Source organism: Carassius auratus, chromosome 14 (genome assembly GCF_003368295.1).
Source record: "Carassius auratus strain Wakin chromosome 14, ASM336829v1, whole genome shotgun sequence".
Taxonomy (NCBI): Eukaryota; Metazoa; Chordata; class Actinopteri; order Cypriniformes; family Cyprinidae; genus Carassius; species Carassius auratus.
The window spans coordinates 3,584,205-3,611,090 of record NC_039256.1 but is presented as its reverse complement, the minus strand read 5'-3'; the positions used below and the strand labels follow the sequence as shown (position 1 = coordinate 3,611,090).

The 26,886-nt window shown below is 39.2% G+C and overlaps 1 protein-coding gene across 1 annotated transcript; it reads right to left on the bottom strand.

The window, feature by feature from the left end:
* Window positions 1–854: 854 nt before the first annotated feature.
* Window positions 855–21,198, bottom strand: LOC113113443 (protein FAM199X-like). Its single transcript, XM_026279626.1, has 7 exons — window positions 21,072–21,198; window positions 18,181–18,354; window positions 5,063–5,267; window positions 4,846–4,998; window positions 4,495–4,656; window positions 4,066–4,272; window positions 855–2,269 (listed from the first exon to the last, which is right to left on the bottom strand). Exons 2-7 carry the CDS (start codon window positions 18,345–18,347, stop codon window positions 2,090–2,092), a joined length of 1,074 nt encoding a protein of 357 aa, XP_026135411.1. The 5' UTR covers window positions 18,348–18,354; window positions 21,072–21,198; the 3' UTR covers window positions 855–2,089.
* Between the last annotated feature and the right edge of the window lie 5,688 nt (window positions 21,199–26,886).

Below are 26,886 nucleotides of genomic sequence, written 5' to 3'. Positions count from 1 at the left end.
CAAATACCTGTGGGTATTAAGGGGGGTACCTATCAGGTGTTGGGGGATTCAGGATGTAACCAAACCTCAATCCATCAAAGTTTGATCCGGGGCATTGGATACAAGCCGCATGGTTAAAGTATGGTTTCTGAAAATGTCTCCATTATCCAGAGAAAAAACAGCTTTCACAACGCCTTTTGGATTACACCAATTTGTTACACTCCCTTCCGGGCTGTTCGGCATGCCGGCTACATTTCAGCGACTGATGGACAAGGTGTTGCGGCCCCATGGTGCATAGGCAAGCCTCCAACCATGTTTTCCTGGTCTATTGTTGAGCAAAGGTTTTGGAAAGCTTATCCATGGCAGAACTGGCTCTATTATAACAGTCCTGAAAGGGATCCTTCCAAACAAGTATCTTTACCACTGGACCTTACTTATGGAGGGTGTGAGCATTTTATTAGGTTCAGACATTAGTTAAGAGGATACTGACCATGAGGCTCTTCATGTGAAAAGAGTTCAGTCTTTGTATGGTGAAGATCTGATGACCTGCAGTGAGCATGTGGCTAAGAGTGTAGAGAATGATTCCTCTCTGGAGTCTGTCATGTTTGAAATCATTAATGAACACTGGGTAAGATCCAGACAACCTGGACAAGCATCTGTAGGATCTCTGAGATTCAGAGGTTCAGCATTAAGGTCAATAAATAAGTTTCTACATAAATCTTCAAAAACATTAAAAAAACACAATTACTGGCATGAATGTCAAGACTACACTTACTGTAGCACGACCAAAAGAAACTAAAGTAATCATGGACTTAAAATGTCAAGACAGTATATGATAATTGAAAAGCAGTCACACACACACACACACATCAATGTCGTCATAATTAAAGTTTATTCTGTTACAATTAAGAATATTCAGACATTAGAGCAAAGCAGTTAAGTCATACTAACTTTACCTTATACATTTACATTTATGTCTGGATCATAATATCTACATAGATGTCTTAGAAATGAAACAAAAATATGTTCTTTAGACACATTTAAACTAAATTATTTTATTGGGGGGGGGGGTCATTGCTTGAATTGAAAAAGAAAATGAAGCTTAAATTTGAAATAGCTTAAATAACAAAAGGTTCTGACCTAAACAAAAGACAAGATGTAAGAAATGAATGAGTTTGTTTTTTTTATACAGTAAAACATTACATAAATATAATCACAGTACAATATCACTTTCTCCAATCTGCCTAGGAGAGCACTAGTAATATTTTCTGTAATAGCAGGTTAACAAACATGATTAAAGTTATTGTGAAATATATTTCTTTTCATATTTTAATGTCAAAAAGTGTCATTTGTAAAGTATAAACCGCCTGGAGTCGTCAGTGTTCCTTCTACACTGAGTTCAACATGTATGTACTTCACACAATAACCGCACTATAATTAATCTACATGTTATGAACACATGATCAGTGTTGACGTCAATGTATAACACCATGAAATTCACGTTTAAACGTTCTTCTTTGTCCTTTCAATGCTTTTAATCACTTGGATGAGATGACTGCGAGGAATGTGCGTCAGAGCTTATGTTGTTTGAGATGTTATGGTATAATGTGTATGTAATGTAAATCTAACAGCGCTGTTATAAAAAGGTGTTTTCTGGGCAAGAGTTGAATGCATTTTTTTTTTTTATGTAAATACATTTTTGATGCTGTTCATATTTATCAGTCTCTGAAGATTCACGCTCATCACAAGTGTAAATCATCCTTCCTATCATTTAATGCCTTTGACTAAAATAAGACTTGAGTTATTCGGACACAAGCTCTGATCTCTAGAGTTTGATTAATACCAGGTACGGTTTTAACTTGGTATCATATGCAATTAAGGTTAGGTACTTTATCATTTATCTTTAATTTCCCTAGTAGTGTTTAATAACAGGTTTTGCTGTTGGACTCTGAGACTGAGGTATATACTGAGGATTATTGTAGCGTGGTAGAGATGACTGATGAAGGGTGACTGCAGATGTGTTTTACTGCGAGAGACTTTATGAGTATAATAACTGCTGGTCAGTGCGGCGTGGACGAGGTGTTGAAGGAACACTGAAGGGTCACTGGGGTCACATCAGCACATCCAGGTCATCGCAGTGGTCCTCCTCCTCCTCCTGGGTGACTCTGAGAGACAGCACCTCCTCGTTCAGGAACAGACCGCTCAGTCTCTCCTTACGAGCCTGTCTCTGCTCCTTCAGCTGACGCTTGCGTAAGGCCTTCTGCTGCAGCTTCCTCTGCTTCGAGCGCTTCTGCAAGACACCAGCAGCTGTTATTGGTAAGAATGGTGAAGCATCTCGACTGGCCAACACTCTTTATCAGTTCATCTTAAGAGCCTTTTCTCAACTTTCAGTTCTACAGTCTTTGGGACGTCTGAGCCTAATTAAAGTAGCATCATTTTCCCCAGAAGATTAAGTTATGACATTTTTGAGGTTTAAAAAAAAAGGAAAAAATATTGTAATATATATATATATATCATGCATTTACAAAATAGAAAGGATGATTTTTGTTTTCTTGCCAACTTGAGCGATGAATATTTGATTCTGTTTTGTTCTAAGCACGAGTAAGCTGTTCGTACAGAGTGTCAATGGAAGAGAGCAGAACACAGTCTGTTATCTGCAGTCATTTTAGCAACAATCTTGAGAAATACAGCACATGGCTTTCATTTCAGTTACTGATGCAGACTCTTGCAAAGGACTCACTCAAAGCAGATAAATATTTTTTTACTAATTTAATATAATGATATATATATATAAATACATAATTCAATATTATTTTTTGTAGTTTACATCGCCTTGGTTCTTATTTGGTTTTACCTTCCTCAGCATTAATGAATATCTGCACCTTTTGTGTTTTGTCTCAGAGATGTTGTGAGTGTGAAAAGCTGATCTCAGAGCTCGAGGAGGGCCACAGTCCTGCAGACTTCAGTCAAACCTGAAGAAGATCACTGCGAGATCTAGAACTGATCTGAAGACCAGCACACACTCAGCTCCACCAGAACACAAACATCTCTTGGGGATTACATGCAAACATCTAAATCTAAAATATTCATTTCTAGAAATATCTGAACACATATGAACTAAATAAAGATAGACATCAGTGAGAGTTACTGTTAATCAGTTCATACGGAGACCAGGCGCTCATGAGAGTCATGTGTCTGTGAATCGGACCAAACCGTGTTTGCATGTGTGTGTGTGTGTGTGTGTGTGTATGTATCTGTGTGTCTGTGTGTGTGTGTGTATCTGTGTCTGTGTGTGTGTGTGCGTGTGTGTGTGTCTGTGTCTGTGTGTAACTGTCTGTGTTTGCATGTGTGTGTGTGTGTATCTGTGTCTGTGTGTGTATCTGTGTCTGTGTGTGTGTGTGTGTGTGTCTGTGTCTGTGTGTAACTGTCTGTGTGTGTCTGTGTGTGTGTATGTGTGTCTGTATGTGTGTATGTGTGTGTGTATGTGTCTGTATGTGTGTCTGTGTGTGTGTCTGTATGTGTGTGTGTCTGTGTGTGTGTCTGTGTGTGTGTCTGTATGTGTGTGTGTCTGTGTCTGTGTGTGTGTATGTGTGTGTGTATCTGTCTGTGTGTGTGTGTCTGTGTGGGTGTGTATCTGTCTGTCTGTGTGTGTGTGTCTCTGTGTGTCTGTCTGCGCGTGTGTGTGTGTCTCTGTGTGTGTCTCTCTGCGTGTGTGTGTGTGTGTGTGTATCTGTGTGTCTGTCTGCGCGTGTGTGTGTGTCTCTGTGTGTGTCTCTCTGCGTGTGTGTGTGTGTGTGTGTATCTGTCTCTCTGTCTGTGAGTGTGTGTGTGTGTGGGTGTGTATCTGTCTGTCTGTCTGTCTGTGTGTGTGTGTGTGTGTGCGTGTGTATCTGTCTGTCTGTCTGTGTGTGTGTCTCTGTGTGTGTCTGTTTGTCTGTGTGTGTGTCTCTGTCTGTGTGTGTGTGTGAGCAGCACCTTGGAGTCTCGTATCCTGTCTGCGCGGAGGCCAGGTTGCGTGTGTGTGTGTGTGTGTGTGTATCTGTCTCTCTGTCTGTGAGTGTGTGTGTGTGTGTGTGTGAGCAGCACCTTGGAGTCTCGTATCCTCTCTGCGGCGGAGGCCAGGTTCCCGTCGCTGTGAGCTCTGCTGATGCTGGAGGTGGTGGAGGTGCTGCTGCTGCTGATGCTGCTGGTGATGCTGGTGTTACTGCTGCTGTGAGCGCTCACACTGCTGGCCAGACTCCTCTTCACACTGCGCTGCTGCCGTCGACTCTGCTCCCGGATGTAGCTCCGCACCTGAGCACACAGAGCTGGTGTTAAAGCAGCTGACACCATCTGATGCTCATCTAACCTGACTGGAAAACACTTCACCACTCGGTCTGCTGATAAAGCTCTTTCTGATTTCACAGAAATCACAGTGTGTGTAATGTTTCTTCATGAGTTTGTTGTGTAGCTGTGGAATGGCTTTAACGAAGTGACTCTTTCAGAAAGGCCTGTCATTAATCAGTAATTAATCACCTGCTTGAGCTTCTCATCGGTGAGGCAGTTCAGCTCGATGATGAACTCGCTGTCTGTCGGCAGAATCTGAGCGCTCGGGTCGATTATTTTAATGATGTCAAGCTGCTCTCGCAGTCCCATCTCTGTGCTCACCTTTCGACTCAAATACTCAATATATTCCACCTGAAACATGAAGTTCACAAAGTGAGCTCACACAGACACTAATGGGAGCCTGACTGCAATGAAACTGAATAACACGCAAACACAGTGAGACTGCTTCCTTTCTCTCTTAATTATGTCTAATTCAATTATTCATCACACATTATATTATCAGCACAATAATCTAAAATTTGATGTTTCAGAGTTTGAGACCTGTTCGTCGTTGCTCATGGCGCTCCAGGGCAGCTCGTCCAGGTTTCGGTGTGGTTTGTTTCTTCTTCTGGACAGGAGGCAGGGTGAGCTGGGCACGCTGGGAATGATGTCTGACAGCACATCGCTGCCGCTGGTTATATCACTGCCTGCTAACTACAGTCACAGCTCTTCAACACAGCTCAAGAGATGAAACACACACACACACACACACACTCACCTGCCACTCAAACTCTGAGTCTGACCAGTCCCAGTATGTGCTGATGGAGGAGGACACGTCGCTGCACACGCTGCCCTCGGGGAACAGCTCCTGCTCGTCCAGCAGAGAGTAGCAGTCGTCCTGATCTCCCACAGACACTGAGGAGAAGAGCTCCTCGCTGCAGTCTGAGCTGGCCACGCTGGTGCCACAGGAGGTCAGGTGCCACCTGCACACACACACACACACACACATCACTGACCGACCACAAGACACCGGACCTTACACTCCCTGTGAGCGTGCACCGCTAACGGTGAGCGCACTCAAACTCTCTTGTGAATCATTTGTTTCGAAACAGTGGTTCGGGGAGCGAATCAAAATGCCAAAGTCACATCATTGCAGTAAACGAGGCTTCATTATGTCACAACTGTTTCAAAACATTCAGAAATCTCAATGGTTGACCTTTAGCCACCTTTCCACTGCACACGACATTCAGACACGATTGTCGCATTTCTCCCTCTAGCGGCAGTCGCGCAGAACTTTCAAACTGGTCGTGCAGCAACCGTTACCTTGGTCAAATTTATAATTTTAATGAACATAGTTAATTTATGAATGCATCGTCACAAATCAGGTGACCCCCAAAATAAAAACAGTAGGTTTTATGGGGCTAATCAATGTAAATAATGGTTTAATATTTATTAAATAATTATTTCTGCCATAAGTATTATAAACCACCATTTTACAGAAATGGTGTTTAAAGGATAATGTTAATGTTAACAAAATATTGGTAATTCTCACCTCGCACCGATAGTTTTGATTAGAATACATCACATCCGGTCGGGCGTTCGCATACGGTCTAGTCGCAGAAGTTCAAATATTTGAACGTATGCGAGGCTCAGATCGGATCCGAACTTTCCGCATACGCATGTGACCGGAACTCCACGCAGCTCCCGCATTATTTTCCATTGGAAATGAATGACTTCCGGTCTGTTGCTTGTCGTTCGTCGGAGACAGTGGAAAGGTGGCTTTTGAGTTCACTGAGATCGAACCCTTGAACTAGTGATGTGTCGTTCTTGAATCTTTAATGTGACTCGGGAAGAACGAGTCGTCTCGGGGAGTGATTCGTTCAGTCGCGCATGCGCATTATTCCATAGGTTCTGTTCTAGTAGTAGTAATTCACCTGTCAGTCAATGCAGTCTTGAGCCGGAAAGAGAATTGATTAGTTCATAGTTCGGGTCTATCGGGTTTTTGACTCGTTCCTCAATCAAGTGACAGCCCCATACGCTAAACCCAATGCAATATGAGCCGGAAAGAGAATTGATTAGTTCATCTCATGAGTCTTCGGGTCGAGTCGTTCCTTAAGGCCAGCGTACACGGTGCGAATTCGGATGGTCGGAAGATCGTATGTCAACGCATACGCCACGAGTGAGTTTATCTGAAAATCGTACGGACGACATGATATACGACACGATTTTAGAACCTGCGAATTCCAGAAGCAATCGCACAAAGTCGATAGACGCGTTCGACTTGAAGCAGCGCTGCACGCACAGAAGGATCACTGTACGACATTACAGCGAGAGCGATAAGAGAGCACACATATCCAATGCATTCGAATCGCTCCCACGGTACTTTGATGTCATACAGGTTATCATTCTGTGCGAGCCGTGACTGTTTCCTACACGTACAGGTTATTTTTCAGCAATAGGAAACCGGGACGTTTGGTTACCCTGTGTGTGTTCTTGTAGGCCTATATTGTTTATAAATATCTGAAATGGGTATTAAAATGTAAACATGGTTTATGAGGACAATTACTGTGCTCTCGTAAACCAAATGACTTTTAAAAAATACTATACGGTGTTTAATAGAAATTTTAAACATGTATTTTTCGTGATGGATAGAAGTAGTGTATGGGGATATACAGAATACCGTTACGTTTATGGAGAGTCCCTGTAAACTACATGCGTGTGTGAGAGAGAGAGGGAAACAGAGAGAACTAAAAAGGCATTGGAATACGTTAGAAACATCATACAGCGCTCGCTGTTCCTGTCAGATTTCAGATGCCGTCTTCGTCTTTCTTCTTCTGTGGTTTTCCTAGTTCGTGATTGGTCAACTTCAGATAAATCAACAAATCGGCTCGTTCAACAGCTCAAATGGCACGAATTCAAACCGATAGCTCACAAACTTTTTAGACATGTTTAAAAATGATCGGGAGGTCGGGAAGTGCTCGTAAGCCACTCTGCTCGGCTCGTAATTCATCGCAAATGATACGAGCCGCGACCATACGAGAATACGCGATTTCCACACGATTGAAAAAAAATCGCATGCGAACTCCTACGACAGCAAAAATCGCACCGTGTACGCCCGCCTTTAATCACGTGACAGACCCATACGCTTAAACCATAGACAGTAAAAGAATGCAGAGAATTGAATAGTTCATATTTCGGTTCTTCGGGTTTTTCGTTCTTTTGTCCCGCGATGTGACAACATTGGCTAGAGTAATAAGTTAATTTACAACTTTCCTTACAAAATGGGTGTGTAGTACTTATTTATTATTAGTATTATTTACTCTTACGGTAACGTGATGCATTTCTGGTTTCAAATTGTTGCTTTTAATTTCTGTCATGGTGGTACTTTTCCATAACACTGAATGTGGAAAGAAAGAGTTGGTTATGCTTAAAATGTTGATCTTTTTCTGTCTGTTTGTTGGTTTGTTTTCGTTTAGTTGTGCAGTTATTAAATCAGATTGTCTATGTAAACCATACTTTTGTGACATATGACACTTTATAAACATAAAAAAAACACTGTGTACATACTTTTGAATTGTTGTTTATTGTTTATTTTTGTGTCAGAAAAGCTTTGTAACAAAGAGGACAACTATTCCAAAATAAATTAAAATAATTAAAATGTAAATAATTAAAAATGAAATAAAAATCAAAAGATAAAGCCACAGGGTCTAATAACCTTAACAAACGAACTTTAAAAGTACAATATAAAAAAAAAGACTAAATATTGCACAACAAGCTTTGCTTTTTTTACATAATAATTTTAAATGAATGCGTTTTAAAATAAATAACACTTTTGTGCCAAAATAAAAACTTTATATCAAAGAGGATAACTATTCCCAAAATAATTATAAACCATTTGAATAAAAAAATCAATGAAAATTAAGAGATACTAAAGCTACGGAGCCTTATAACAATAACAAATTACCTTTAAAATCACAAAAACAAAAATATTGCACAACAAGCTAGTCTTTTTCTAAATAAATAAAAATAAGCTTTAAAATAAAAAACACACTGTGGTTATATTTTTAGGACTTGCTTTTTATTCATGTTTGCATTTTAATAAAAAAAACAAGCTCCCTGACCTTGGATGGGCTGAGTCTGTGAGTTCTTCTGTCTGAGATAATCTGCCCAGTTTTAGAAAAAAAAAAATTCAGATGGCACGGATGTGGCCACAATGCAAAGTCTTGTCTTTGTGACTTCAGAAAGGCTTGTGTATACTGGTGAACATCTCCTCCACCAGGCCAGAGGGTCTGATGTGCGGGGTAAGAGTGGCTCTGCAAGGTAGGCCCGCATCTCCATCATAGCATCTGAGGTCTCAGAAGAGGTAGCTGAAGGCTCAAGCTTGCTACCCTCTCGTCAAAGTCTTCCCAAAACATGGCCCCTGCACTGGCAGCGCACCAGGATCTGAAACTCCTCACTCTGAGCTGGGTTAAAACTGTTAAAGCTGAAGTTATCATAACCTTAATGTCTTAAACTAACATTAATAATTCAAATTCAAAATGTTATTTGCTTTTAATGCATGTCATTATGTCCTTTTTTGAGCAATCTTCTTATACATATATTACACCAATATGTCAAGTCTGCCTAGGAAAAGCAATTATTATACCAGCAAACTCAAAATTGGAGTAAAAATGAACAAACTAGTCTATAAATACTTTTTATTGTAAGCTTGGATTATTATATTATTATATAGCCTAGTGTTTATTTACCGATAGACAGTCAAGAAGACAAATTAATCAATATGTTATTTGTAACAGGGTTTTATTTATTTATAAAATAATAACAAACCACAGATCCTCAACAAACAGTAACAAAAACACGGTGACAGAAATGTCAGAAATAGCGTATGGGGCTGTCACGTGATTAAGGAACGAGTCAAACTCGACCCGAAAGACTCGTGAGATGAACTAATCAATTCTCTTTCCGGCTCAAGACCGCGTTGGTTTTGCGTATGGGGCTGTCACGTGATTAAGGAATGACTTGAACCCGAAGACTTCTTGTCAGATAAGAGGTGAGATGAGCTAATCACAGACTGAAGACCCAGGTAAAGAATGAGTATTTTTTTCTGTATCTTATAGCATTTTATTTTTGTATTGTTTGTAGTGTGATCAACGTTTGCGTAAGTACTAGATGTGTTGGGGAGGTAGCACTTAATATTCTAATAACATTTTGCTAAAATGAACGAAATGACTCAAAAAAAGATTCGTTCATTTTGCTGAACGAGACTCAAAAGTCAGAGTCGGTAAAATGATCCGAACTTCCCATCACTACCTTGAACCAGCATCTGCAGTTTCTACCTGATCTCAGATCAGCTTTAGCAGTTTAATTAAAAGCATGAGTAGTAGTTAATAGACAAAATGCAAATGAATAAAAATGGTATTATACAGATACGTTAACGGTTTTTAAATTATCATTTTATTTCCTTTTAGTATATTATACTTCAGTAAATCAAACAGCATTGGATATGCAGAAGCTGTTTTTTCATGAGTTTGTTGCATTTACACAGTTTAGACCAGCAGGGGTCACCAGCATGCTTGTTAAACTCTTTAAAACAGTGACTCATTTTGTGAAGGAATTGATTCCAAGCTTCGAAGAGGTTTGTTTTCCCCATCACCTCAGCATATGCATATGTTTTCATCATTATTTTAGTCAGACTAGTAGCACATTGTTTCTGTTTGACTGGTATCTCTCACACGTTCAGAGACTTCTGTGAAGTCAAGTATTTCAGTGCAAAATGATTTTAATACATTTACAGAGCAAGTGTCAAATGCAAGTTGTGTGCTTGGAAAACATCTCAAAGTTGAGGAGTAATGTAGCAGCTCAATCTGTGACTTGCACTATTTTTCAGAGGTGTCTGTTCAAACAAATGTATTTTTCACTGAAGTGTCCTGAGGCTTAACGTGCACAGCATGTCCAGTTTAATGTCTGCTCACCTCTCACTTGTGTGTTAATACTAACCCAGTATACAGCACCATTAGTTAAGGCCAACAGCACACATGCCAGGATTTACAGCCCTTTCTATTTAACTCAAAATTATCATCTATTCTGACTTATCTATGGTTATTTACAGACATAACTATTCTTACTTTACAGATATTTTAGTGCAACTGTTCACACAAATACATATAAATGAATGTATACAGGTGCTTCTCAATGAATTAATGTTGTGGAAAGTTCATTTCAGTAATTCAACTCAAATTGTGAAACTCGTGTATTAAATTAATTCAGTGCACACAGACTGAAGTAGTTTAAGTCTTTGGTTCTTTTAATTGTGATGATTTTGGCTCACATTTAACAAAAACCCACCAGTTCATCTCAACAAATCAGAATATGGTGACAAGCCAAACGCTGATCAACTCAAAACACCTGCAGAGGTTTCCTGAGTCTTTAATGGTCTCACAATGATGGAGAAGACTGCTGACCTGACAGTTAAAGAAGACCATGGTGTTGTGCTTGACTGACCAGTAAACTCACCAGACCTGAACCCCAGAGAGAATCTGTGAGCTATTATCAAGAGGAAGAAGAGAAACAAGAGACCGAACACTGCAGATGAGCTGAAGAAACCTGTGCTTCAGACCGACTCAGCAGAGACACAGACTGATCAGCTCCACGACCCGCCGAACTGAGGCAGGCTTTAAAGATAAAGGAGCCCATAACAAGTATCGAGTATACGTACAGTAAATTAACATGCTTTCCAGAAGGACAACAGTTCACTAAATAAAAAAATAAAAAAATATTGGTCTTATGAAGTGTTCTAATTTGACATAGTGAAGTGGGTTTTGTTAAATGTGAACCAAAATCAAACAATTAAAAGAGCTAAAGACTTAAACTACTTCAGTCTGTGTGCACTGAATTAATTTAATGCACAAGTTTCACATTTTGAGTTGAATTACTGAAATAAATGAACGTTTCATGACATTATAATTGATTGAGAAGCACCTTTACATGAGATCTCAAGTTTCTTCCTTCATGTCTGGACTCTGGTTGTGGTTTGAGAAATGAAAAATGCACAGGTCAAACATAAAAACACTGCTGTAACTTTACACAACCGAATCTAAAACTAAATTAACACTGGTGTCCAACTCTGTCCTCCAGATGTGTTTCTAAGAAGCCAGGACATCTGAGAAGCTAAAATAGTATTTCCTGTCTCACCCTTGCCATGCACACACATACACTAACATTAAATATGTTTCCTGTTATCTCTCAGCTCACCGTATACTCTAAAGAACAGTCGAAAGAACAGTCGCTAGGACAGTGAAGCAAAAAATACTAATGGTTTTAATATTTCAGACAGAATTAAAATATCCTCCACATGAGAAAATAGTGCATCATTCGACTCTGTATGACGCACCAAATCTAAAGAGACTGAAGTCTTGTCATTTTTGGCCAAACCATTTTCCATTTCAACTGATGAAACAGCTAGCCTCAGATCATGGTTATTATGATACACACCAAGTCTAGTCTCAATAAGCTGAAGTGTTGTGAAGATATAGTTTCATGCCCATTCTGGCATGCTATTAGTTCATGCATTATTCAAGAACGGTTTGACTCATCAACTTGAATTAAAGCAGTTTTTTTTCATAAATTTCCTGAAATCAGTTCTTTGGGCTGCCATAAGGTTCTACAGCAGAAGGAGGGGCCTAAAAATGAGTGGCCAACTGATATATATAAGACTACATGATATATATGCCTATTTTAATTTTTTTTGCTTGGCCGATGTGTTTGAGGATGTTATTTTGACTGTGTTGAGAAAGACAGGGCCCGAGTCATTCAGTTCTGCCTAATTACAAACAGAAGTCTGTCTAATAATCAGATAGAACAGTTTAAATGAATTAGTGTATACAGAAAGTATTATAACTAGTGGTGGGCTGTTATCGGCATTAACGTGCTGTTAGCATGAGACTCTTTATCGGGCGATAAAAAAATATCGCCGTTAATCTATCCTCAAAGTTGGGTCTGGGTCTATACTATGCAAGCGAGAACGAGTCTTCGAAGCTTCTGTGAAATTACCACATCAATCGTGACGTACTAACATGGATGCAGCTAAGATTCCGCCGGGTTTGCTTTAGGGAATTTATTTATTTAAGAAGCTTCCCAATGGAAACCTCGACAAGACGCACGCCTGTTTCACACATACTCGGTCTGCAGTGCGTATGGAGTCCGTGTGCAGGTTAGGTGGTGTTAAAGTACGTGGAGCAGAAGCAGCACGGACTCGTACTCATTGTGCTTTCACACAGGACGCGTTTGCAGTCCGCTACTCGGTACGTGAACGATCGCTGCACGGCTGCAGACGCAACGCTCCTGGATCGCACTGACAGAACGCAACTGCGTGAACACTGCAATCCATTAACATGGGTGCATAAACAAAAAAAAACGAAACGCATACGCACTGCAGACGGATTATGTGTGAAACAGGCGTAAGGTCGTTTGCACTGTGTACAATGTGGAATTCGTTTACAGCTTTCTCAAACACTTCGTGACGCATTTTTGGAAACAGCCGATGAGCCCCTGGTCTAATGCACATACCAACCTTTCTCAAAGACTTACTTTTAGTCATTATTTTATTTGGGTAGCACACACATAATTCCAAGATTACAGTGAGATTAATCTAGATTAAAAAAAATAATAATAATATATATATATATATATATATATATATATATATATATATATATATATATATATATATATATATATATATGCCCACCACTAATTATAACAATTGCTTTTATATTATTTGTGCTGTGTGTAAAATGAGGGCTACCCTGGCTTTATTTGATTCCCAGTGCACACAAACTTCCCAGAATACTGAGTGCCCTATCAGTTACAGTGTTTAATTATTTTTTTTATTGAATATGTATTTGTAAAAAATACTTGTCATCTAAAGTATAAGTATGCTTATTTTACAGATTTATTTTTGAATCCATGGTCAAATTATTTCAAAATTTCTAAAATATTTAAATAAAATAAGCTACATCGGATTCATATTGGCCCCGTTTCCAAGGTATCAGCATCGGCTGTCAAAAAAACAAAACAATATCAGACGACCACTTCTGAGAATCTTCACAAATACAACAGGTTTACAGATCTTTGCTCTTTGTGCTTGATATGTCCCGGAGAGACAAACGCAGATTGTTCTGGCCCTGAGAGGCAGGAGACACTACAGACTCCTCTGCAGCACGATTAAAGTGTCAGCTCACCCAAAAATTTAAATCAAGTCATTTACAATGTTGTTGTTCTGATGTAAACTAAGGCTGTGCAATTAATGAAAAAATAATCCTAATTTGAACACATGCAATTTCTAAACCGCATATGGCTGCGATTTTATTAATTTATTTGTTTATTCTGAGTTTGTGTGCGCATGTTTAAGATGTTAACCAATCAGATGTCACTCAGCGCACTGAGCAAATTAAGACGAAGCTTAGCGGGAGAAAAGAACATAAAATATGGATGAAGGTCAGAATAAAAATTATTTGCCAAAGAGAAATTTAACATAAGTCATTTTGGGAGTATTTAAGATTCAGAAGAGAGGCTGTGTCACAGAGCAAGGTAATTTGTAAGACTTGTGAAATGATTATTGCAATGAAATTGAGCAATACTACAAATATGTTCCAACCCTTAAAACAGCGCCATAAAAAAAAAAACAATGACCAATGCATGTCGACACAGTCAAACGAAACTAACAACAGCACACATCAAATCCGGCCTGAACCGACTGAACAAGTATCCATCGTTCAATCACGTTATGCCTTATAAGTGTTCCTGTAGCTCAAGTGGTAGAGCATTGAGTCATCAAGTGCAAGGTTGGGGGTTCGATTCACATGAACACATGATGTAGATATCGACAGCCTGAATGCACTGTAAGTCGCTTTAGATAAAAGCATCTGCTAAAGGCATACATTTTAATTTAATTCAATGTCTGCAATGAAATACAAGTCAAGGTAAATTTAGAAATCACTACTTTCTTTTTTTATTGGCGTTTTCCATACTGTCCCAACTTTTTCTGATTTGGGGTTGTGTATATATATATATATATATATATATATATATATATATATATATATATATAGATTAAATCTGGGGAGAAAGGAAAGGATGTGATGTTCAGAACATGGTAACTACAGTAATTATCAAAGTGCTGTTCATTGATTCGAGTAACTTTTCTGACATTTGAGTATAAAGTGTTTTAATTCTACAATATATGGTGTAAAACATCTGAGTGCTGCCCTCTTCAGGTTGAACAGTGGTTACTGCAGTTGGTTTTTCCTATTGGATGTTGCGGTGGTGCGTGACGTAAACAGTTTCCAGCTCACCACGCCCCTGACAGTATAAAACCATCTTGTTCCGTCAAAATTGGAATTGCGAGTATTGAAAACAATCAGGATAGAGTATTTTAGCATATAGTATTATATAGTTATTTAGAATATTTTGTGTATTTAAATGTTTAAACTGGCAAAGCTTAAATAAATGTAGTTTAAACGCATATTAACGTGTGTGTTTCATGTCCCATCTGTGCGCGCCCGGATGATGACGGAATAAATGACTGCTCATATTCCAGAATACAGGATTTGCATTGAACAAAAGTGAATGATTTGTCCAGTGTTTTTTCTCATCTCTGTTGTAATGTCTGGGAAGCCAGAATGCGCATCCATCAACGGAAACACATTAGCTGAACCCTGTTTGTTTTAGGCCTACATGTTATTTATAGCAAACCATATTACAGATGCTGTGTCAGATTTAAATTGAACGCGGTCCCAGTGCGTGCCGAACCATGTGTGGTGATCTCAGTCAGGTGTCCTTACAGTCCAGTCGGGCTGGGTATCGATTCAATTCTCGATTTTACATATATATATATATTATATAAGTACTGTGGTACAGTGCACCTGCCCAACCCGGTTTGTGATGCGTTATCAGAAAGGTGCGCAGATGCTCTCTCTTCAGACATGAAGTAACTAACCAAACACCCAGATTAAATGAAAGAGTTCAAGCAGCTAAGTTTCATTGTGTTTCCCATACAGTGATTTATTTGTAGCGGCGTCCAGAATATCAAAACTGAACGCCACAATAGATTTTCCAAAAGGATTTGACTTTGACACATGCAGGGCTCATGTCTATTCAACAAAGTCGAAACCCAGCGCAGGTGTTTTATATCACTGTATTTCTGAAGGAAACGGGCTGTCTTCAGAGAATTATGCATGTCATTTTTATTTAATCTTATATATATTTTTATTAGATTCAGTAGAATTCAGTATGGTGTCCTTTTTTAAACAATAATAGGACTATATAAAATGTTCTTAATTTTTCTGGTAATCGGAGGAAGGCATAAAACAATTGAATTTATCCTAATCAACTGAAAAAAACTTTATTGGAAAACAAATTGCTGCACAACAGAGCTTTGCCGTTAAAATTAAAATGTGATTATTCCTTTAAAATAAAGATTTATTCATATCTACAGGGCGTATACAGAACTTGAATTTAATCCCTTTTACTACCTTTTTAATACCTTCAAAATATATATTTTTTAATACCAGCGTGACTTCAAGCTGCAACTGCAACTGTAGTTTTGGACAAAGCTTCACAGAAAACACAGCTTCGCAGGGCTTACTGCTTTATGAGATAACCTTAGCCTATAATCATAGCATTATTAACCTAAAGTAAAACATGAGCCAAGTGTTGGGCTACATTTGACAGGGATAGATATGTCCAAGTTATATCATTGGTTCTGTGGCTCACTATTGGTGGTACTCAGGATACGATTAAACATACAACACAATCATTTAAACAAAATGCCTATAATTTATGTTTGGCTTTATCAGAGCCATGCTAAACCTTCAGAATAGGCGAGACACTGCAGGTGAATAAAAGAAAATAACTAATAGTTATCACCTTACTTACTAAGTTGATTGATCACATTGATAATTGCACAATGTTTTGCATTACAGGTTTTCTAAAATGTTGTTTAAATATGCAAATGAGGCATTATTTAATGAAATGTGCTAATTTGCATACATTTCTAGTACAAAAATCTGAACACTGGATGAAGTCAATTTCAAAATTATTATAATTTTTTTTTTGACATATCAGAGTCAAATGTTTTTACAGAGGGAATTCTGTGTATCTCTTTTTGTCACTCCATAATTCAGAAAATACTTTTTAGAAAATACTAATTCAGAAAACAATATATTTTGACAATTTTGGGGGGAATAAATGTATAAAGAAAATTACATATGAACACAGCCCTCTGTAAAATCCTTTGGATTATAAACAGGAATAAATATGTAAGCTTTGGTGTGTGTACGTGACACTGAAGAGGAGATTTATGACTCAGTGTTGGAGAAAAACTCATTTTGAGAAAACAGCCTTTACAAATATGTATTGTAATTGAAATCTATAGACACAAATAGATAAAGTGCTATAAAATAAATACTTAAGCATTACAGTACTTCTATAACACTATGCCCATCACAAGCCGTGTCAGTGTTAGTCACAATGGTGGTACTTGGAAAGCCTAATATTTTCTGAGAGGACCACTGACCTAGATACGGAGTCAGTTTGAGAGGTGGAGCAGGACCCCTGCTTGTGGCCTAGACTGGAGCAGGCGCTTCACTGATGACATCACATAACATCAACTCTGCAGTGGATATTAAAATCCAAAATATAGTGCAAACACTATTAATTAGGCAGTCCCTCCAGGATTTCACGATGTTTTTGTGTGATTTTCGCTGCAGCTTTTCTCAAAATGTGTGATGATATTTTTGGCATTTCTTATTGTTTTGCAGTGAATATATACCACAGAGAACATTCTTCTGACAGTTCTGACTCTTCTGACTTGGGGAACCACTGTAGGGCTCCAGACTAATGTTTGAGGACACCAGCACTAGATCTACAGAAGGTGTCTCCGGCACCTGTCAGTAAAGCACAACCCATAATCACACATGTACGTCTCAGAGATGTCTGTTGGATGTCTGTATTTATACGTGCATCATGTATTTCTAGGAGTGCTGGATCATTTGCTGTACGTCTCTGATGTTTCCTGCCAGATGTCAAATAGACATTTATGAGAACGCATGTAAAACTGCTTCAGAGACGTTTCTCAAAGTACACAGCAGATGATTCCCAGACCTTCAGCAGACGTCTTAAGATTGTAATAAATATTTAATTATGTTCATTCATAATGTCTAAATATAAATGAATGAATACAAAGATATATAGTCTATATCAGGGAGTGGAAATGGCCTTTAAGTACTTCTCTGCAGCCATCTACTAGTGGCCATTTAATATCTTTTTGTTATTTTTAAATAAGTGTTTGCTTTCCTACATTATAATACTTTTAGTTTCATACAAATATCGTCACATTAAAAATCACTTTCAGATTTGGTAATACTTAAAGCATTGAGGTGCTGGGGAAAGTTGTATGAAGCATGTAAATCACTGGAAAACATTAGAGCATTTCTGCACACGCTGTCCCTGTAGTTTACTGTTAAATCCATGCTCAATGGTGGAGATTGTGTTTGATTATTGCTGTATAATTTCACCTGAGCACTGCTAACCACGCTTTGTTCTTGTCAACAGTATCTCTGCCATGATACACACTGAATGAGGATAATATGATTCACATAATCAGAACTTCCTTTAAATGTTTACTGAAATGAACACCGGAAGAGATCGATTCATGGCTTTTGAAAATCAATATAGGAAAAAAGATTAATCAAAAAAGACTTTTGTTTTGTTTTTCGCCCAGCTCTAGAGTCGTGAGATCTGACAGCACCAGGAGCACGTGCTTCGACAGAGGAAACAGCCCCTGAGAGGTCAGGTGAGAGAGACCCTTCTGCAGGGACAGACCGGTCTGACACTGACCTGCTGCTGTGGAAGTGGTGCAGAGGGTCGGTCCGGTGACACGAGGACAGCTGAAAGCCGAAGTCACTGGCGTCCAGCGTGGCATCTTCACTGGAGATCCCTCTCTGAGACAGCAGGGGAAACGGCTCTTCTGGAGCCAGGAACTTCTCGTAGACGTCCTCAGACATCAGGAAGCTGCATCAGAGCAACACACAGCGGTCAGAAACACAGAGCGGTCAGAAACACAGAGCGGTCAGACACACACAGCGGTCAGAAACACAGAGCGGTCAGAAACACACAGCGGTCAGAAACACACAGCGGTCAGAAACACACAGCGGTCAGAAACACACAGCGGTCAGAAACACAGAGCGGTCAGAAACACACAGCGGTCAGAAACACAGAAACTTTTTTAGGCAAACCCCTGTAAAACCATACACATGTAATAGTAGGAATCTAAAGTGTTCCTCTCTCTCCAGTCATTAAATCATCCTGCATCCTGTTGTTTTTATTGACACTGACTTTAGCTGATTTTAAACAGCATTTAAACGTATAACACATCTGTTATTGCCAGTGTTTATGATGTATGGACTGTCCATCTCTATAACACTCACATCCCACCGCTGTGTTTAGTGTTTCAACATCACACTTGTGCTTTATGATCTTTGCATGATGACTGGTGTTACAATAACAGAAGTCATTTAAATATTTGGCCAATTTATCTAACCTCACATTCTCGAAGAAAATTCATAAAACTACTCAAGAAAATGAAAAATGGTTTGATTTAGACCATAAAACCATGAGGAAAAAATTAAGACAACTGTCAAATCAAAAACACAGACAACCAAACAATGCCATCAATATTGTGAAGAACTCAAACAATATGAAATTACACTCAGATAAAGAGAGAACAGAACATCCAAAATCAACTCAGAACTACTGCAGAATCAGTAACTCTAACTGTTTCTGGGAGAACTGAATCACTCGCAGAAAAAACATCATGAACAAACAGCCATACAGAGACAATGAACACAGAACAAACCCAAACATATGAACAAATGATTCATACATACAATTGGTAAATATCAAAACCTATTAGACTACCCCATTACAGAAAATGAACTGATTGATAAAATCCAGGCCCTTAAAAACACAAAAGCAGCAGGTGGACCAGATGGCATCCTCAATGAAGTGCTCAAGAACACAGAGCACAGATTAAGACTGGACCTACATGATTCAGATGATCCTGAAGCTGCAGAAGCGGCTAACAACAGCCAGCACCAGGAGAAATATCCATCCACACAGTTCAGATCAACCCAATTATAAAAATTATCAAACTTACTGAAACAACAGAAAAACAAAGTAAACTTGAATGTTATTTGGCCCTAAACAGAGACTACACAACTGCAGAATAGATGACTAGATTAGATTCAACTTTATTGTCACTGCACATGTAAGGTACAAGGCAACACTATGCAGTTCACAGTGTGTGTGTGTGTGTGTGTGTGCACTGCTCCGGGTGTGTGTTCACAGTGTGTGTGTGTGCACTGCTCTGGGTGTGTGTTCACAGTGTGTGTGTGTGCACTGCTCCGGGTGTGTGTTCACAGTGTGTGTGTGTGTGTGTGTGTGCACTGCTCCGGGTGTGTGTTCACAGTGTGTGTGTGTGTGTGTGCACTGCTCTGGGTGTGTGTTCACAGTGTGTGTGTGTGCACTGCTCCGGGTGTGTGTTCACAGTGTGTGTGTGCACTTTGGATGGGCTAAAGGCAGAGCACGAATTCTGAGGAGTATGGGTCACCATACTTGGCCGTATGTCACGTCACTGTATAGTATATATTCATAGTACATAGTATCTGTATATCATGCTGATAGTATTTTAAATATGTAAATTGTGTCCATAATACTTATCTGTATAGTTATTGTACATATTGTAGACCTTGTATATTCTGTACTTACTGCTTATTGCAGTTCGATTTGGTGAACTGGTTCAAGAAGATCCGGTTACATCCAATGATTCGTTCATGAACCGGATATCAAAAACTGATTTGTTTTGAACTCTCTCTCACAGACACGGAAGAGAAGACAATGCTGAATAAAGTCATCTTTTTTGCTATTTTTAGACCAAAATCTGTTTTCGATGCTTCAAAATATTCTAACTGACCCTCTGATGTCACATGGACTACTTTGATGATGTTTTTCTTACCTTTCTGGACATGGACAGTGTACCGTACACACAGCTTCAATGGAGGGACTGAGAGCTCTCGGACTACATCTAAAATATCTTAAACTGTGTTCTGAAGATAAAAGGAGGTCTCACGGGTTTGGAACGACATGAGGGTGAGTTATTAATTACATAAAGGGATAGTTCACACAAATTTCTTTTTTGATTTTGGGATTTTCCTTATTTGTCAGTTCACAATCAAAATTAAAATAAATAAACATTTGAAATATATCAGTATGTGTGTAATGAATGAAAACAATATACAAGTTTAACTTTTTGAATTGAACAAGTGAAATCAACTTTTTTGATGATATTCTAATTACATGATTTGTTTGAGGTATGTTTGTGTGTGTGTGTGTGTGTGTGTGTGTGTGTGTGTGTGTGTGTGTGTGGTGATTGTGGGAGTGTGTAGTTCATGTAAACAAACTCCAGCAGGCCAAACTCTCATTCTCCGACAGTTCTAATCATCAATAAATACCCTGTCGAAGAATCAATAATATAAGTCGTTATTGTAGTCGGAGTATCAATATTTCTTGTCTTTGTTATTTTAGCACCTCGGATCTAATAATTAGCAGCGATTATCTCCCGAGCTCCGTCAGCTCTCTCTCTCTCTCTCTCTCTCTCTCTCTTTCTCTCTCTCTCTCTCAGCACTACAGATTCGCACAGGGTCGTGTCAGTCTCGATATTTCAAACATACCTGTTAAAAGTGATCTGTTTTAGGCGTTTAATGTGACCAGCGAAAACTTCCGCTCTCGGTCGTCTTCCGCTGCTGACGTCACACGCAGGGCGGTTTCACGCTGCTTCTGAGGTTTTGTGGCGCGTCACTTCCTGTCCGCAGCTCGCCACCTCACCCACTGTGACGCACGTGTGTTTATTTCCTCTTCTCCCCTGCACCCCATCCTAAATAGTATGTAAGATTAGAATAAATAGTGTGTCCCAACTCCCAAGTCCCGGCCAGGATTTTAATATTGCCTAAAATATCCAGGTTTCGGCTATTTGCACTATGCAGGTCGATCGTTGTATGACATTAATGAGAGCTAAATGCCTCATTAAAATAAAATGTATACTGTATTTGGTGTTCAAGTGAGCATGAAGACCACAAGTGTGTGTACAACTTTCCAGTGTTTTAAAATGTTCACATAGCTTTATTTTAATTTTAAATACTTTGTATTTTAAAATCAACTTCTTAATATCTGTTCAGTAGTCCCTATAACATAACACATCTTAATTTGTGGTGCTTCTAATTAGGTGATAAAAATCAGTTGCAAATATTGTACTAAATAAATATCATTACTACTCATCTTTCGACCAATAAAGCATAGAAACATTGTTTTATACCATATTATATGTAATATCTTATTATTATTAATATTGAACTTACATTAGAAAGCTTTCCGTGACCTCTTCCAAGATCTCAGCCAAAAGTATCCCATTTTATTTCCAGAACATGATGCATGATAGGATACACTAAGCCTTGGATAGCACTCCAGGGCAGTATTTGAGATAGTGTGGATTTAGTATTAAGGACACTGCGCTTTAGTGTTTTTAACATCTGGTCAGTCTTGCACACTTACTTCCTGTCGCATGCATGCACTTTCAAGTGGCAAAACTATAGAGCTTTGATCATTCCCTGTAGATCTCACATTCTCAAGGCTGATTAAGGGCATTTACCCCAGGAAAGTTAGCTACTTGTTTGGTGCAGTTCGCTTTCACACTGCTCTTTTTGCAAGTGAACCAGAAATTGTTAACAAAACCACACGTATGCTAAGGTCATCCATTCATTGGACAGAAGTTCCCCAAAGTAGGAAATTTGAAAACAGAGATTTTTCATAGTGCAATTGTTACAATTTTACTGATTTTCTGTTATCAGCTACAAACACAATATGGAGGCTCTTATGAGCATTAGATGAGAATGTCATCTATACGATGTTGTAACAAGGATTTTACGAAGATGAAGAAGTGCTGCAAGATGGTTCTGGCAGAGAGAGCATGCTCTTATGTGCACTTAGCATGGCATAGTGACGACGGCACTGTGCAGAAGACGGATTAGGTATAAAGGAAGCAGAAGTGAAACTTAAAAAAACAGTGCGCATAGGAAAGTGATTGTCAGTGTCAACTGAAAGTGTCAGCTAACTGCGCGATTATCTCTAAAAACCTCCATGCTCAACATGATTTTTATGCATCTTCTCCAGTAGCTGTGATATATATAGGAATCTGCCCAAAGGTCAATGAGGCATCGTCAGGTTGATCCAAGACTAGCAAATGTAGTGAACACATAAGGCAGCTCCAACTACGGGAAGCCTATTTACTCAAAAGGCACAGTGCTTTCTGCAACCGGGATTAGATGATATTCACCACTTAAGCGAACCATACCAGAGTTTATTTGTTTGTTTGGTGTGCAGCAGATTGCGATTGCGGTGTTCACACCTGCCAAAAATATCTGTACACAAGGGGAGAGATGAACCAGAGTTTGTTTCAATCTAACCAAACAAGACAGGTGTGAATACACCATTAAGGCTGAATTAGGCTACATCTACATTAAAGCTGGAGTAGGTAACTTTTGTAAATATATATTTTTTTACATATTTGTTAAACCTGTCATTATGTCCTGACAGTAGAATATAAGACAGATAATCTGTGTAAATATCAAGCTCCTCTGGCTCCTCCCAGTGTCCTATTGCCATTTGCAGAAACTCCATCGCTCCCGGTAAGAAACAACCAATCAGAGCTGCGGTCCGTAACTTTGTTTGTGTTCAAAATGTAGAAAAATGTATATAATAAGCGAGTACACCATGAATTCATTTTCCAAACCGTGTTTTTAGCTTGTCCTGAATCACTAGGGAAGTCGTGGCCTAATGGTTAGAGGGTTGGACTCCCAATCGAAGGGTTGTGGGTTCTAGTCTCGGGCCGGACGGAATTGTGGGTGGGGGGAGTGCATGTACAGTTCTCTCTCCACCTTCAATACCACGACTTAGGTGTCCTTGAGCAAGGCATCGAACCCCCAACTGCTCCCCGGGCGCCGCAGCATAAATGGCTGCCCACTGCTCCGGGTGTGTGTGTGTGTTCACTGCTCTGTGTGTGTGCATTTCGGATGGGTTAAATGCAGAGCACAAATTCTGAGTATGGGTCACCATACTTGGCTGAATGTCACTTCACTAGGGTGCACCTATAATAAGTGTTTATATTCGGACTATTTTAGATTACTCCGGGGGTACCGCGGCGGAGTAACCCAGTACCTTTGTGATTCTTCATAGACATAAACAGAGAGAAGTAGTTACGGCTACGATGTTCTTCCGCAAGACGCAAGCAGTTCTTTTTATTAACCACTAGAGCGTCAAAAGTTACCTAAAAAAGTTACCTAAAAGTTACCTACCGCAGCTTTAATCCGGATACATTTGAAAACTGCTTTTTCGTTTTAAAATGCTCTCTCCCCACACTAGCGTTTTCAAGTGTTTTCCAAAAGTGCCTCATCCACAGAAAAACGTCAGAAAACGTTAAATTCGGTTTCTGCGCATGCATAAATCCTCAAAAAAAGTTCACTGCATATGATACACACGGAACAAACGTGTGGACAGAAGGCTAAAACAGAGAGAAAAATATTCATTTTCAAACGAAAACGTATTAGTGTGGACATGGCCTGCACTCGCACCTTCCCAAACAGACGAGGGTTTTATACTGTCGCGTTCACCGTTATACTATTCTTTGAAACGACAGGGGACGAGGAGTAATTGTCCTCTAAAAGTTGTCGGAAGTTTGCCTTGAGTGCGCTTGAACTCATTTCTTTGGTAACTTTCTGCACATTTCCGCATGTGTGGATGCACGAGTTCAGTAGCCGAACATGCACATCTGTGCCTGCATTTGTGTGAAACAGAAGCAGTTTGATGTGAATTTCAAAATCCATTATGTGATTTTTAATGAAAAAAAAAAAAACATTATTTATTTATTTTATTTTAATTTGTTTTGCATAGTTTGTACAAAGCTTCTTTTTTTGAAGAAGTTTTATTTTTATTTTTTATAAAATAGAATTAGAATTAATGTAGATACTAGTTATACACTGTTTGCAAAAATAAAGCCAACAGTTTAAGATTGTTTTAAGTTTGTACATAAAGAATTTATTAATTAATCACTAATCACTGTGTTTTATCAAGGGCAGGGTCAATGCAGCTAGCTATCAGGAGATTTTGGAGCACTTCATGCTTCCATCTGCTGAAAAGCTTTATGGAGATGAAGATTTCGTTTTTCAGCACGACCTGGCACCTGCTCACAGTGCCAAAAACACTGGTAAATGGTTTACTGACCATGGTATTACTGTGCTCAATTGGCCTGCCAACTCCCCTGACCTGAACCCCATAGAGAATCTGTGGGATACTGTGAAGAGAAAGTTGAGAGACGCAAGACCCAACACTCTGGATGAGCTTAAGACCGCTATCGAAGCATCCTGGGCCTCCATAACACCTCAGCAGTGCCACAGGCTGATTACCTCCATGCCACGCTGCACTGAAGCAGTCATTTCTGCAAAAGGATTCCCGACCAAGTATTGAGTGCATAACTGAACATAATTATTTGAAGGGTGACTTTTTTGTATTAAAAACAATATTTTTTTTTTATTTTATCACCTCCCAAAACCATTCAAGCTGGCGGTTATTAAGCCTCTTATTAAGAAACCAAATCTAGCTCCTAGTGAACTGGCAAATTACAGACCCATTTCAAATCTTCCATTTCTGTCTTAAATTTTAGAAAAAGTTGTGTCTGCTCAATTGAGCTCCTTCCTGCAAAAAAATTATCTGTATGAAGAATTACAGTCATGTTTCAGGCCCTACCATAGCACAGATACCGCACTTGTTAATATTACAAATGACTTGCTTCTTGCGTCAGATCGAGAACAGTCAGATCTCATTGCTAGTTTTACTTGATCTTAGTGCTACGTTCGACACCATAGATCATGACATACTCATAGATCGATTACAAAACTATACAGGTATTTAAGGGCAGGCTCTAAGATGGTTTAGAACCTACCTGTCCGATCGCTACCATTTTGTTTATTTAAATGGGGAGTGCCACAAGGATCTGTCCTAGGCCCTTTTCTATTTACAATATAAATGTTGCCCCTTGCTAATATTATTAGAAAAAAACGGGGTTAGTTTCCACTGTTATGCTGATAATACACAACTATATATCTCAACGTGAACAGATTAAATTTCTAAATTATCTAAGCTAACAGAGTTTGTTAAAAATTTAAAAGATTGGATGACCAATACTTTTCTCCTATTAAATTCGGATAAGACAAATATATTACTTACTGGACCAAAAAACAGTACACAGAATCTAGCAGACTAAAGTTTGGAACTAGACGGATGTACTGTTACTTTCTCTACAGTAAAAAATTTGGGTGTTATATTAGACAGCAACTTGTCTTTTGAAAACCATATTTCCCATGTTACAAAAACAGCATTCTTACATCTTAGAAACATTGCCAAGCTACGAAACATGTTATCTGTTTCTGATGCAGAAAAGCTAGTTCATGCATTCATGACCTCTAGACTGGACTATTGTAATGCACTTCTAGGTGGTTGTCCTGCTTCGTCAATAAACAAGCTACAGGTAGTCCAAAATGCAGCGGCTAGAGTCCTTACCAGGTCAAGAAAATATGATCATATTACCCCAATTATACAGTCTCTGCACTGGCTACCTATTAATTTCTGTATCAGTTACAAATTATTATTACTTACAGACACGCCAGGCTCCAACACCATCCAATCACAGCGCACTCCCTCACCAGACTACTGAACACACCCACCTGTACCTCATCAGCACCTTAATAACTGGCACATAAAAGACACTCACACACACACAGCCACTGTCCGGTCTCGTTCGCAACTAGAGCTTACCCCCATGCTTACTTCAAGAACATGTGTTATACTTACCTGATCCCAAGTTACCTCCTGTATGTGTGCGTCTTCATCCTCCAATGTCTTGACTCCTCAACTGCTACTTGGATTTTCACTCAGCCAAACACAAAGGTCATTACCAATGGGCCAATTCCATTTGGACCCAGAATAATCCTGTTATTAAGTCATATTCCAGCTTTGTGGACCACTTCAGAGAAGTCTTTGGAAAACCTGCCTGGGATTTGTCTATTGGTTATAAACTGTACAAGGCAAAACAAGGCAAAATTACTGTGAATGATTATGCTCTCCAGTTCAGAACTCTCGTGGCCACGAGTGGGTGGAACGAACAAGCTTTATTGACCAAATGTCATCAACGATTGTATCCTGAAGTGCGGATGCATCTTGCTTCATAAGAGGACACCACTGGACTTGAACGCTTCATCCAACTCTCCATTGGCTTCACCACTCGAATGCAGTTGTGTTTCGAAGAGCATCAGGGCCAGCCTCAGCACAAAATCTCTCTCTGCCGACCAGAATCTGTCAGCCCTCCACAATCAGCTTACGAACCTATGCAACTGGGTTCCACTCGTCTGACAGTTACTGAACGGCAGAGAAAGCTGACTA